The 14,270-nt window shown below is 38.6% G+C and overlaps 3 protein-coding genes across 3 annotated transcripts; all 3 read right to left on the bottom strand.

The window, feature by feature from the left end:
• Positions 1-271: 271 nt before the first annotated feature.
• On the bottom strand, positions 272-3,357 carry LOC145888920 (NXPE family member 3-like). The gene is made up of 4 exons (XM_082979822.1): positions 3,050-3,357; positions 1,957-2,220; positions 926-1,353; positions 272-867 (listed from the first exon to the last, which is right to left on the bottom strand). The coding sequence occupies exons 1-4, from the start codon at positions 3,355-3,357 to the stop codon at positions 272-274; spliced, it is 1,596 nt and encodes a 531-aa protein (XP_082835948.1).
• Positions 3,358-6,840: 3,483 nt separating this feature from the next.
• On the bottom strand, positions 6,841-10,502 carry LOC145888818 (protein zwilch homolog). Its single transcript, XM_082979718.1, has 9 exons — positions 9,699-10,502; positions 9,367-9,490; positions 9,004-9,071; positions 8,684-8,780; positions 8,378-8,448; positions 8,177-8,314; positions 7,577-7,866; positions 7,221-7,374; positions 6,841-7,044 (listed from the first exon to the last, which is right to left on the bottom strand). The coding sequence occupies exons 1-9, from the start codon at positions 10,500-10,502 to the stop codon at positions 6,880-6,882; spliced, it is 1,911 nt and encodes a 636-aa protein (XP_082835844.1). The 3' UTR covers positions 6,841-6,879.
• A 77-nt stretch (positions 10,503-10,579) lies between these two features.
• LOC145913867 (uncharacterized) lies at positions 10,580-13,837 on the bottom strand. The gene has a single exon (XM_083001633.1). It carries the CDS (start codon positions 13,828-13,830, stop codon positions 10,717-10,719), a length of 3,114 nt encoding a protein of 1,037 aa, XP_082857759.1. The 5' UTR covers positions 13,831-13,837; the 3' UTR covers positions 10,580-10,716.
• Between the last annotated feature and the right edge of the window lie 433 nt (positions 13,838-14,270).

The raw sequence follows: 14,270 nt of genomic DNA, 5'->3' as shown, positions 1-14,270 counted from the left end.
GGTGACGTCGGGTCGGAATATTAGTGACGCCATAACTGTGACCATTTTACTTAAGTTATCCTAATACAAAAGGAGTGGGTGTCGAACAAAATAGTCGGGTAATTTTAACGAGACTCCACAACCCTGCTAGAAAAAAGAGCAATATACCAATATTACGTATGTCTAAAACTTATGCAAAACCATTTGGCAGCAAACGTGACGCGGAAAATGCTTTGAACTAGTAAGTAAGGAAAATATACAAACTTCGCGAATTGCAAGCAAACAATTTTAACTATTTCACCGGACAGACGTATGACGTAAACAAAGCAACGTGTTGCGCCACCGTGCGGTCGTCGGGGTGCGTGTCCTCCAGTAACTTTGCCGAAGTCATCGACCAAGTGTCCACAAACCCCACCCCTGGCACTTGCTCGAATGTGGCGCGCAATATTTTACACAGGCGGAAGCTGAACCACTCGCTCGGGACTGGAATTTTCGAGATTTTATGACGTAGACAACCGCGAACGAGCACTGTGACGTCAGGTGATCTCTCCAGAAGCTTCTCGACCGACCGACGGATCGCTTTGATTCGTTTGATGTAAACTTCTGTGTCGACCAGGTAGAAGTGCAAGGCGAGATTGATCACGATATAAACACCTTCACCGCTGCCGTGCTTAATTCCATCCAACGTATCGACTACATAGGGGCGACTGGCCGGAGGTCCCAAGCCGTGTAAAGGCGAACCATGGCCTATGTAGTTCACTGTTATGTTAAGAGCCGCGTTATTGCCAAACCGGGGCCGTTGCCACACAGTTTCGTCTCCGCTGTCATTTTCCTTGAGGGGAAGCACCTTCGAAAGGACAAGGTACCATTGGCGTAGCGTTGAGTCACCTGCAAAAAAACGGAATTATTAATTGACACACGAGATTTTACAAAATGCTAACAGCACCAATGAAATACAGGACTTTATCTCTGAAGCAACTTGCCGCCCGTTTCAAATCTTCACCGTCCTCGTTTTTGCACTGCAGCGACCTCCAGCGGTTGTCCATATAAAGTCCGGGCACTTTTCCCAAACGTTTATCGTGAGCAAGTTCGTTGACACCCGATAAAACGTTGCACTTTGGGAGGTTTTCCAACATCTGGTTTGTAAAATTCGTCTCTGCCACTGGGAACGTGGCACCCGAGCCTTCTATGCCGGATTGCCAATTTATTCCAGCCGTGAACAAAGGTTGTTTTCCGAGTTTTATGCCCTGAGAAGGAAACTCCTTGATCGCCAGCCACTTGAGTGAGGGGCATCCCCCGCTGGTTGGTGGGTAACAGTACCACGTGACCCCCTTTTCCGGATGGGAGAAATTGCAAGGTGGCTTTAGAGGGTCTCTGCAGAGAGTAAAATGTTATTGACATTGGATTAAGGAGGGTTCTAAACTGTAATGAGGAACAACAGGATTTCCTCAAACAAAATACTTCTCTGCCTTGCCTAATGGACGAGTCTAGAGTCGGTAGACAACAATTTGGTGGGAGAACATATAGAGTTTACCAAATGTCCACGGACTAAAGCGGGTTGATGAACCATTTTAATATGAACCCAGCACCCCTGCACATTACATCATGTCACCAGTATGCTATCTGTTAACTTAGAAATATATTGCGCACATATGTGGTACAAATAAGCTTATTCGTGTGTTACATTTAAACAGCTCTTCACTGTTTATGTCACATAAGTGGAACATGACAAATTTTTTAACGAATATTGTACAGATTTCAGATTTCAGTGGATTTTGCTGAAACAAAAATCTAAACCCAACCCACGTCAAACTAAACACATCACCATACAACAGCATTGATATATCACTGACAAAATGTGTTTTTAGGGAGTCTAAACCATTTAACCAAGGTAGTAAAACTTTACAGGTAGTAAAACTTTACAGGTAGTAAAACTTTACAGGTAGTAAAACTTTACAGGTAGTAAAACTCTCATACATGGTTCTGAGTCCAACATTACACTCTCGCTTTTCTCCATTCGTGTAAGTCCCAAAGAACGTGATTCCGGGTCCAACATAACCAGTCGTTTTATTAACTAACATTGCCACTGCTTCGCTTGGATGAACAAGTCCCACTAGCAATCGAGCATTCCCAGCCCATAACAACGGAGCTGTGATGTTGTATATTCCGTCACCACAATCGACGACCTCTGGAGAAATAGCGTTGCCGCTAAATTTTCCTTCTTTGTCGACTCCCACCAATCTGCAAAACATGTCGCCTTCGGATAAATCGCTAAGTCATATTTTCTGGTGTAAACGAGTGCTTTAGAACCATCCAATGACTGTTTAGGACATAGCACGTCCGGCAAATTTTGGTATAATTTGGAGTGTAGTCAGTATTTTATCGCTTTTAATTGTTTACCAACATTCATTTATTCACGCACTCTTTAATTCGCCTCGTCACGATACTCGTGCGTTATTAATCTGATAAGCCCGCTCTCGCACTTGAGAGAAATTAATCTCGGTCAGTTTCGCAAGACCGGAATTTTCCGCTGATTAAAGCTTTAAGATTCATTTTTGACCTGGTCAACACGCCTGAAAATGAGTCTACATAATTGACCTCTTGGGCTGTAAAGCCAGACCGTTTTCGACATGTAACTTTGGAATTTTATACTGTATCAATACGCACAATTGGATTTACTTGAACTGTCTCATTCAAATTACATCTTTTATAGTGAGTATTCGAATGTTTTACTAATTTTAATACAACCCAGTAATTACTAATTTGCACAGCATTGGAGTCTTTATGTTAGTCATGGTTAGGTTTTGTGTTACCACCGAGTAAACACAAATCCTACAACTGTACTGGGGTGCTAGTTTTTCGAGGCTGACGGTTTTATGGGCCCCTCCTAGGAGCTGTACAAACAAACATTGGATTTTCTTGAAGTCACACTTCAAAATTCCTTGTGGATTTTACGCAAAGTTGCTTTTGTGTTGAACAGTTTGAAAGAAATCTGAAATAATTTTCCTTATTTTGAATAGTCCAATAAAAAGCAACTACAGGCGTTTAAATTATTGCAAAACGTTTTTACCTTACGTAGAAGTAATCTCCTCCGTGCACTTTGTCTACACTGTGTCCATTCTTGCTTTGAATAACAGCATGCATTATATCCCCGATTTTAAACATTCCATTAGTTGCTTGTTGAACTTGCACAGTGGTGAATTTGGCGGATGTTGTGTTCATCAGAGGCACAGGCCAACTTGTTACACCTTGTTCGATCAAATCCAGGTATTTGGCAACTTCTGGGTAAAATCTTCGCCAATCTTTTGTACCGAAATATGTTTTCGCTTTCTCGTGGTCTTTCCACATTCTTTCGTTTGTTTCGTTGTCAAAACCCATGTATGCGGGTTCGTCTTCAGAAGTTTCTAATGGAGAAGACAACTTATCGTCGTTGTTAGTATCTGTATTAAACGTTGTGGAAGACAACAAAGTATTGTCCAAACTCTTGCCAAAACCAAGTAAAAGTACAACCACCACTACAATCAACAAATACAACACTTTTTTCTTTATCGTTCTCATACCGTTGCTCTAACACAACAAAAAAACAGAAGAAAGCCTTCAAAAAGATAAGCAAGTTATGCAAAAGGGAATAAATATTTACTAGTGGAAAATAGCCGGAATGTTTGAAGATTTGAGTTGTAACCTATTCAAAAAATTTTCTTGTGCGGTGTATTTGTAATTGTATCCTTACTCTAACACAGGTGCAACTGTAAAACGTTGAAGAAAAATCCAATCCTATACCTACATTTTTTTTCGGCAAAACTGAAATTGTCAAAGAATCTAACTTCCAAGCACCAATAAATAAAATTCAAGTTAAGGCGGAGGAAATCGTCTGGAATTAACCGCAACTAACGCATTGCATTGATGTGTGCGTTTACTGTTACATAAAAGAAAAAAATTGCAGCATATGAAACAAACTATTCTAAAATAAACTAAAAACTTTAAAAAAAAAAAAAGTTATTCTACTTTATCTAAATCACATTAGAAAGTTCTGCAAAGGATTTTTTTCTAACTTAGTTGCACACACTAACAAAAAACATAACAGATAAAGTTCAATGTCCGTCTGCTGTCAGTTTCCATGCGATTTCCCGTGGTAAACACACAGCCAGTTTGCTGTCAGGCACGCAAGTTGCCGAAAATTTTCCCACGAAAGGATTTAGGGCTGCGCTACACGCGTTTTAGTAAATAACTCCTATCTAAGCCAATGCATTTTCAGTCATCTTTATCTGCAGCATACTTCAGACCTATTGATGACGCGATGTCGGAACCATGAATAGAGCATAAAATTTACCGTACTCCGTAACTGTATATTGTAAGGCAACATTTTCATCTTAACGCTTGCGTCGACGGGCTAAACAGGCAAGTGCTGCTGTTGCTACAGCTAAAAATATTCACTAACTGACAATAGCCTTGGTCTAGCAGTGAAAACGCGCTTGTTACGAAACAAAGACAAACGAAATACAGAAATGCGTAAAATACACGCAATAGGTCGTTTGTCACCAATCTGTATTTTCGGCCGGATGCGTTTGGTTGTAGTTCTTCCGCCCGTAATATTATCAAGGGCCATGAGTACAGTCTACAGTTATTATCACTTAAAATATACCAGTTTATTGTGACTACAAAATACTACGCAAAACCTCTGAGCTATACTGTAGCTAGCATCACACACACCACCACACAATAATAGCATTTCATTGTCTACTTCACATCCTAAACTTCAAAATTATTTTATTTAGTGAGCGCACTGCTGGATGAACCACCCTGACTACCAATATTTATAAACTCAGTCAAGTTGTAGGCAATTGTTTAAAATTCTTGTTACTGCTTTTTATAGGCTACTTATTAAGCTTTACTTAATTCGCAGTCGTGTAAAAGCTTTATGTCAGCATAAGGTATATAGCGATACTTAGTGGTGTGCCACAATGACAAAACAAATGATTCGTCATTTTAGGATCTGGTAGTTACACATTAACGTATCACTGAAGATTGTGCAAATGAATAAAAACAGGTCACCTCCTTACATCACAAAATTTATTTATTTTTTGCTCACTGCAAGAAATATAAAAAACAATCAGTAACAAAATGTTTCGAAAATTCCCTTAAATACTAATATCGTTGAAATTGTTTACAAGCGGGTTGCCTCTTCGCCCTTTTCGGCATTTTGAAACTGAATTAACCCCTTATTTTGAGTCCTAACAGAAATATTTAAAAGTATAGGAATGCACATTTAAAGGGTAAAAAGTTTGGACCTCATTTAGGCCAATATTCAGACATGTGTAACACCAGTCCATTCCAACCTCGCATGTCGTGACGTCATGCTTTCTTACAGCATTGCACAAGAACGACAATGCCCAATAATGTTGCTATGATTATAAAGTTGCATGATGCATTGCACATCCTGATGTAAACCTGTTTTTGTGTAAACATAACCTCATAATCGTGCCCCCATGACTTAAATTCCATGTGATACGGTCATGGTAACTTTGCGTAAAACTCAAGGTACATCTACAACAAATATACTTTCAAAGTTTTTAGGTTCTACGTGAACTAAAAAATGTGGAAAACTGCACTATGGCAACGATTAATATTCGTGAACATTTTTTGCAATAGCGTATTGACGTCATACAAGGCGTTCGCGTAAAAAATGCCTTTTTTGCATAGGAAGAGCGCCTTATATAGTCGATATCGAATAGTTTCAAACATAGGAGAACCCCCAAATTATGTTACCACAAAGGTCAGGGCAAGCTGTGACATCATACCAAAATATGTCACTGTGACGTCACAAACCAAAGGCTTATTATTTGTCTGATTATTCGCAAACCTAAAGGTACAGCAGCCACGACATTACTCTGTACTTCGATAATATGGCGATTGTGTGTTTTTCTTCGCTCAATAAAATTATACAACGTCATTTTAGGATTGATGTCATAACTTTAACCCCACCTTATGATTCTAACATTTGTAGTTACAAACTATTGCGAAAAATACATTGGTGGTGAATTGTGGCGGATTTTATATAGTAATAGTGATCTTTAGCCACAACTAGTGAAGTACAGCATCGTTTAACTAAGTTATAGCCAAAACCGATTATTCGGACATATTTTATGGTGGAACGTAACCCGTATATGTTAGGCTACTGCCAGACAAAAAGTGGTGCTGTGACAGGATAACTGTGTTCCATCACAATCTTGGTTTTGTCAGTTTTTCTCGGCGGTCTTTGCCAGCCACAAAATTTAATTACTTATCTTTTGCCGGGAATGGACGACATTGCTTCAATATAAGTACTAATTGACGCGATAAATAAACCACTAAACCAAGACCAGTCTTGCAGAAGTTTGTAAAATCATAAAACTTCAAAAGACTTAAAATATATAAAAGTCATAAATGTTTTGGCCACAAAAGCACTCTTCTGTCCCAGCAACACTTTTGTTACAACGAAAGACCTATTAGGTCGAAACAGTTGTCCTCTGTTTGTTGTTCAAATAAACAATCAATATTCGTTTGTTGCACTTGTTCACAGGTTGCTGTGCTCCTGTTTAATGCAAAACTAACAAGCCAATTTTCCATTACTGAGAACCTGCGGCCGCATGGCCTCACGTGGCCGTTGATGCCAATTCATGCAGCCGTACACAAGCTTATTGTCGGCCGTACATTGTCAAAAACTGAACAGGTTTATTCATCACATATATTCACTCATTTCAGAAATTGCAGGAAAACAATATGGTTTATGTTTTTTCCGCAAGAACGTTTTTTCCCTTAAAGCCCTGCATAAAGTTATTTGTTTATGTTCGTAGCAAACATTATTTACACCCAACTCCACTCTTTCAGCAAGTTTGTGTATTTTGTAGAAAACTAGAAGAATTACACATGGGAACTTCGAACTTTCTGTGTGACATAATAAAAAGAGCTTTGTTCATCTTTTGTGTCGTCGAGCGAAACTTGGTCAAGAGAAAATTCGTCCAGTGTAGCAACGGAAAGGAGTTTGTCAAAGGGGAATTCCCGACTCCAACACAAACTGCTTACCATCTGAAAAATTTTAGTTATTGTCACAAGGCGTCGGCGCTTATTTCTTTAAAAGAGAAACACAGAATAAATACTATTTACACTTTTTTGAATGAAGAAAGGCATGTAGCACACGAGTGTGTTAATTAACAACCATACAATATGACCAGGATATTTTGCATCTTCAAGTGTATTCATACCCAAACAGGCTGTTCTGGGGAAGATTTGATTTTGACTTTCCAAACACTCGGATGTTCAATGTCAAGGAACGTTTTCACCTCCGCATACAAAACATTGAAAGTGAAACACTTTCCACAATCAAATTCGAAATCCAGATAATCTTGTGCAGCAGACCTGTACAAGGCATAAAATAACAATTATTTTGCTTTTCAATAATGCAACTTTTTCAATCCTATCTTGGCAAAACTCATTAATAAAACTAGCCAGTAAGTATCAAAAAAGTTTTTGTTGAAAGTTTGTGTCCAACAAACCAACATAACCTTTTACTACAAGATAAAAGTAAATGTGTTTGCTATTTCTTCCGGTAAAATCTCACCTCACAATTTTTAATACTTTTCCCGGCGACAATTTCATGAAATCTCGACAGTGCACAGCGAGTTCTGTTATATGGTGTAATTTCTGCAACCCGCCAAACTTTTTCAACAGGTTCTTCGACGTGTTTTGATCAGAGTTCTGCCACGACTTGATTTGATCCAACTTTCCTCCTGCAGAAATCGAGTTTTGAAAGAAAAACTCAGTGTAGTCTCTTTGTAACTTGTCCATTCCAATTTCTGTCAGTATCTGGATAGGGAGATCCCCTTGCATTGCAGGTGCTGAGATTTTGTCCTAAGCAATTACAATATTCTGAGTATAAAAAGACTGGCCCATATTGCTAGTAACATTGTCATGTTTAAAAAACGCTTCGACAAAAACTTATGCCATCATCAGTTTGAATGATGCAGTCGGTGTAGCTCCATCATTATAAGGAGCTGACCTGACTGACGTCACAGATATAGGTGGGTGGTAACGTCATTTTGTTATCGGCCAATATTATTTTATGTTTTTTTTTGTCACACAAACCTTATGATACATTCATGCTCTAATTATGTGCTATTTACTACAAATAAAAATACAAAACAAATGCCGTTATTTTTACCTCATAAGATTTTCGAATTAAATTTGCAAGGTAAGTGTTGTTGTCTTCGTGAAGCCAAAATCTTATTCCCAGACCGGCTTTGAGCTGTTTCACGATAAAATCAAGTCCATGTATCAAGTCGTGTTGGTTTCCAACATGCTGTGATCAGTGAAAATAATTGTCAGAAAGATTTTTGCAAATATATTCTTTTCAACCACAAACCTTCAAAACTTCCCACACTTGTTCTGTGAAATCAAGTTCGTTTCTTGGGGTGTAGGTATAGTTGTCATCATCTGCAAATAACTCCTTGTTTTACTTAATAACATTATGTAGGTCTGGGGGTTGCATGACAACTTTTTTGCACAGAATTGTTTTATTAAAATTACTGTTTCTGTTAAATATCTGCCAAACACAAAAGAGAGCTAAAATGTTGATTAATCACAAGGGAAGTTTTTTTAAATATTATCATTAAAAGTTGCACAATTGTGACTTCAAAAGTAATAAATTTCAACCAACAAAAACAATTACCTTCACTGTCTGGTTTAATATCGTCGTGGAGGGGAGAAGATATCATTTTTGACTCGTTGAAACAATCCACTACTTCCTTCAACTTCGACATAACGTCCTTATTGTAAACATAAATCTTGTATTATGAGGGACAAGATAGTTGCAGTGATCAAATAGAAAAATAAAAGCCAGAATAAAACAATACATGCAAATTGTTGGTTATGCTGGTTTAAAGCACACGTTTGGATTATTGTATTAATTGGTTCTGGGATGATCTACCTGTGGGATCAGTACAAATTCTACATTTGAGTTTACAAACATACACACAAAGGTTTTTGTACCTCAGATTTTGTTTGGTCTGTTTCAATCCAGTTCACGACTCTGTCTTGCCCAAATGCACTCAAGAGCCCTGCACAAAATGTAACAACTCCACAAGCGTGTTTTATATTTGGACAATTTTTAATATCCCGGTAGGATAATCACTATGTACTATTTTAAGATAATGCAATTTGAGTTCCACTTGATGGCACTTTAGATATTTAACCATTTAGAAATAATGGGAACAAAAATTATTTGTTATCTCAAATGTCTCTAATGCAAGTTTTCCATTGCACAAGTGTCTCATTGAATCAAGGAATCATATTATTGAACTTGTTGCAATGACAACAGTGAAAAACACAACAGACATTAAAACATATTCAAACCTTCGATTATTGCCAGGTTCTTGTAGAAGTTGAAGGCTGGGCTACCAACCTTTCCAGGGACCGGTTTAACCATGACTTCGATGTTGGTGATGGAGGATGGATTAAGAGACAAGACTTCACTTACCTACAACCAATAACTCATAAAAATCATCTACAAAAAAGCAGCATCTATAAAGCCACCTATATGAAACTTCCACAAAGCCCTAGTTGCACTGTGTATTTATTTCTACTAAAACACATTATTTCACATAGTTTGTTAACTTAAATGTTTAAAAATTTAAATGTTTAATTTTCAAAAACTTTATCTGTTACATTTTGGGATTAATAATAACCTCTGAACACTTCACATGAATTGTTGTTTGAGAAGCATTGGGAGGTACATCCTTGGCAAGCGACGAACTTGATCCGAAAAGATTATATTCAGCAACTAAGTTAACAAAGCAACTCTGGCCATTGGGCAGCTGTTTGGAATTACTGTCCACAGATATAATGGGTGGCATAGGTTTTTCTGGGCTCCTGTCCCACTTAAGGGCCGAATATGGCCCATGGCAAGAAACAGTTTCAGTGACTACTTGAAGTTGTCCACTGTTGTCTGTCACAACTCGCATCAGCAAAAAGTAGATGCGTTGTTCATTGACGTGACCATCACAAAGAACTAGCAATGGCAAAAACTTGGTTAGCGTGTGGTTACCGTTGGCAAGGAGATACGATAAGTGGGATAAAAAACTTTGTGCGATAGAAAAAGAAACTAAGTTTTGGTCTGAAATACTGATGGCACAGTTTGAGTTAATACTTGTGTTACTGCCCTCTGGTGGTGGCACAGCACTGTCTTCCTGCAGTGAATCAATGCCAACGTCAGCAAAACCGTTTGATAGATTGCCGTGGTCGATTGTTTCAGCATAGAAGTAGGTCATAATTTCTGGAAGAGGTTCATCACTGAGTTGGGAAATAAGTTGCAGAAGGTTTGATGCAACAGAGGGATCTTTCGAGTCATTATTATTTAAATCAAGGGTCTTAGACAGTGTACAGCCCTCCCACTCTGCTTTCCCATTTGCATTTAGAGTCTTGATTATTTGACAAAAGCTATCCATCCTATCACTAAAATGTACACAAAAAATAAGATTGAAATTACACATAAAGGGTTTTTGTATAAAATAATTGAATATTAAAAGATCATTTATACACAAAGAAATATACATTAGATCTACAAACATTAAAACAGCACACATGAAAAAACTTCATCAGTCACAAATAATATTCACAGAACTGGCACATATATAAATTTTTTTCCTCAAAACAAGTCAAACAAATATTTAATAGGAAGTAATTCTCAAGCAACAAATCTTTTTACTATTGTGTAGTATCAATTTTCTTGAGGTAAGCAAAAAGCATAGCAAGGCACTCATCAGAAGCAGCAGGTTGTGCAGGAAGAACCGTTACATCAAGTGAGGATACTGATTTGTCGCTAATCGATGAATCTGGTGTGGGAATTTTCTCTTTAACAATTGCGGATTTATTTAACGGGGGATTGAAGATTTCCACAATTTCTTGCGAAGTTAAACTAGAGTTTAAAATCGGGCCGCTATCAGGTATTGTGGAATTGAGAGACACCAGAGTCATGTCTGGCTCCTCTAGGATCCCTCTTCCGCTTAATTCGATCATGGTGTCTTCCAGACGCATTGTCTCCACTGACGACTCTTCTACTGAGGCGCTTGAGTCTGTTGTAGTGTCATTTTGAGCCAGAAGTGATTTCCATGAAGTCTCATTGAGCGTAACCCCGGTTTCTTCTGTACGACTTTCAGTGGGACTTCGAATTAGAATGCTTCCATTGCCTTCTAAACTAGATAACGGAGGGTAGGACATTTCATCACTATCGTGAGTAGATAAGGGGTGCTCTGATATGTCAAGATCAGATGGACTTTCTTTAGTGGTTATGTCCTTAACTGCTATTTCTGGTGTCTGAGGAGTCAACTCCATAAAAGAAGATACATTTGGATTAAAATGTGGGTCATAAGGTGCAACTTTAGCAGGTGTAGTCATATCAGGTTGTAATTCCATAAATTGGTGTGTATCAAAACTGTAACTACTGCTTGAATTGGTTGTATCAGCTAGTTGGACATCTGCTTGGGGCATTAACTCGACAAATGAAAAGCCTTCCTGGTTGGATAGTGGAGTGGAAGGCATTTTACTTACACTGCTGACTTTGCTTGTGCTTGAAGGTGCCCGCATACTACTTGAACTAATTTCATGTACTTCCAATGTACCCGAATCATCATCAGCAACTGCTGCGTTGCTCAAACTATCATGTGATGAAAAGCTTGACAAAGGTGTAGGCAACTTTAAATTTGGATCTGTCATCATAAGAAGACTTGGAATTTGCACGTTTGATCCATCAAGGTAGATTCGCTGTGCTGGCACAGTTGAATCAGATGTATGCTTTTCATTGACGTTAATAACTTGCATGCCCTCGCTATCATTTGTATTCCCACTTACATCATTGTCATTGTCAACTACTGTCTGCATCTCTGGACTAACAGGAAGCTTGTTTAGATGTCTTCCAACGGTTGCCGACAACTTGGCGATAGCGACATGTTGCTTTTGCTGAGCAATCAGTTTTCGTTTGTATTCCTCCAGAATATTCTGCTGACGTTTTAACTCTTCTTCCCGTTTTTCAATTCCCAAAGCAATTTTTTCCAAACCATCTTCAAGCGAGATGACAGATTCATCAGCTGTGGTGTCATTAGAAACAGAAGATATTTGTTGTTGGGTGCTATCAGATGAGTCTACTGTTGTTTCAGATGATTTGCTTTCTGAAGATTCTGACTTCACTTCAGCATCTTGCACGCTGCTGTCTGCTGACCTCTCGCTACCTGACAAGCCATGAGTTTCAAGTATTCTGCGTTGGAATGCCAAAACATCTGGATGTTGTAACGCTTTTGTAATATTTGCATGAGAATATGTTGGTTGGCTTACAGGAGGAGTTGGATCAGTTGCAGGATGATCTTCTGACTGTTCTAAGTTTGTCAAATCTTTTTCTTCTACATCCTTTACTGGTTCATCTTCTATGGGTTCAAAAGGCCGACTGGTTTCTACAGTTAGAGGCTTTGTGGGTTCATCACTACCTTCTGGGTGGTTATCATCATCATGGCTCGACATAGGTATTTTGCTTTTTAAAACCAAAATATCATCATCACTATCACCAGGAAGTTCAAATGCAACAGCTTTTTTCTTTTTGTGTGCGTCACTTTTCTTCACAGTTTCTCCTTTTAAATGTTCTGTGTCAACATGGGTTTCATAAGTTTGTCTAGAGGGGATTTGATAGCTGGGCAGCCCTCTGCCAGGAACAAAGGTTATTCTTGTTTCACTTTCCTCAGACTCACTTGTTGCCAATCCAGAAGTGTAGTCAGAACTTTCAGATTCTGAATGGTTTGTGCTTGTTGCTGTGGTTTCTTCTGTTTCACTTGTCCCACTTTCCTCAGCTGATGCCGGAACCAACTCACTGGAGGAAGGGGAAGTTTGCTCCATCTCTTCTTCGTCTGTTTCCTTATCCTTGGAAAAATCGACCTCCCAAGCTTGTGGTATTCCCAGTGTGTCAAGTAGCTCCGCTTGGGTGGCACTGTCAAAGTTTTTCGAAATCCCCTGGTTGGGAAAAGCTGAGAAATGGTTTCGTTTTGTAAAGGCAGCTTTCCTTTGTAATACCTTTACATCCGATTCCAGCTTGGTGTATTCTTTCGTCATTCTGGCTTTTTGCAAAGCAGCCAGATGACGAAGCTGCGCCCTCTCCATTTGGGCTGAATGGTCGCATACACGATCCTTGTCAAGCTCCGCACATCTTGACTCCTCATCAGTAGCTGCATCTTTGGCATTAGTTTCTTGTGCATATGACCTTTCCACAAGCGCACTTTGGGTTCTATTTGATATAATGGTTGTTTCTGTGTGGCAGCCACTTGATTCATTCTCCTTAGTCACCTCTTTCTTAGGCAACATTGCAATCTGCTTCGCCCGTATTGCTTCTTTCTTCTTGACGAGCATTTTCCTTTCCATTACAGATCGTTCACTTTCTTCCTCTATAGCTTTTAGCATTTGTGCTCTTTGAATTGCTTCAGTATATCTTTTGTGAGCATCTCGCTTTTGTTGGTCAAATATGGCAGCAATTAATGCTTGGTCGGCTACATCACTTGTGGCATTTTCATGGGCCTTGCCAAAATCTTGCAGACCCTCGACATACTTTTCTTTCGAAATAGCATAATTCAGGTTTTTCTTCTTGTCAAATTCTCTATTCAGCTTTTGTGCAACATCTTGTAGGACATTCCGTTTTTGTTGTTTCACTTGTTTTCGGACTTTCTTTGCAATTTCCTGCTCCTGCTGGCGGACCTGAATGAGTCGAATCTTTCTCCTGTTTGCAAGTTCATCTGATGGACTCAAACGTCCGTCGTTTACGGATGAAAGCAACTGTTTGCTCATACTTAAATAAATTATACGCCTGCGAAATTAAAAATACGAAATTAAAACGACCCCAAACTCACCACTTCCTACCTACAATTGTTTGTCCTTTTCGCTCAAGCAAACAAATATACACTGACATTAGTTTCGAATCATAAATCTTGTTTTTAAATTCGCGCAAGATGCAATTCCTAAACAACCTAACACTAGTGGGCGATAGAAATCTAAATGTTTCTATATCTTAAATTTCTGTGTCTTGCACTGTACTTGAAGGTTGCTTTATATGGAATTTACTTTTACTTTAAGTAGTAAGAATAAAACAAAAAATATCCAAGTTACTATTGTTTTGAGCTAAACTATAATTGTAATTAAAAATCACATATTTTTCTGTTTTTTCAATTTCACAGTTCGCTAACCATGTTTTTGACGACAACAGCTCAAGCGTTACATTTTTGCATAGT

This window comes from Ascidia mentula, chromosome 1 (genome assembly GCF_947561715.1).
Source record: "Ascidia mentula chromosome 1, kaAscMent1.1, whole genome shotgun sequence".
Taxonomy (NCBI): Eukaryota; Metazoa; Chordata; class Ascidiacea; order Phlebobranchia; family Ascidiidae; genus Ascidia; species Ascidia mentula.
This window is presented reverse-complemented; position numbering and strand designations above follow the sequence as displayed.

Coding starts and splice junctions, on each gene's coding strand:
- LOC145888818 (XM_082979718.1), bottom strand. CDS start 10,502: ATGTGTAATTTCAATCTTATTTTTTGTGTACATTTTAGTGATAGGATG. Junction 8,315..8,377: donor AAGTGTGGGAAGTTTTGAAG/GTTTGTGGTTGA, acceptor CACTGATCACAG/CATGTTGGAAACCAACACGA. Junction 7,375..7,576: donor AAAGTATTAAAAATTGTGAG/GTGAGATTTTAC, acceptor TGCCTTGTACAG/GTCTGCTGCACAAGATTATC.
- LOC145888920 (XM_082979822.1), bottom strand. CDS start 3,357: ATGGGTTTTGACAACGAAACAAACGAAAGAATGTGGAAAGACCACGAG. Junction 2,221..3,049: donor GGAGATTACTTCTACGTAAG/GTAAAAACGTTT, acceptor CATGTTTTGCAG/ATTGGTGGGAGTCGACAAAG. Junction 868..925: donor TAAAGTCCTGTATTTCATTG/GTGCTGTTAGCA, acceptor GTTTTTTTGCAG/GTGACTCAACGCTACGCCAA.
- LOC145913867 (XM_083001633.1), bottom strand. CDS start 13,830: ATGAGCAAACAGTTGCTTTCATCCGTAAACGACGGACGTTTGAGTCCA.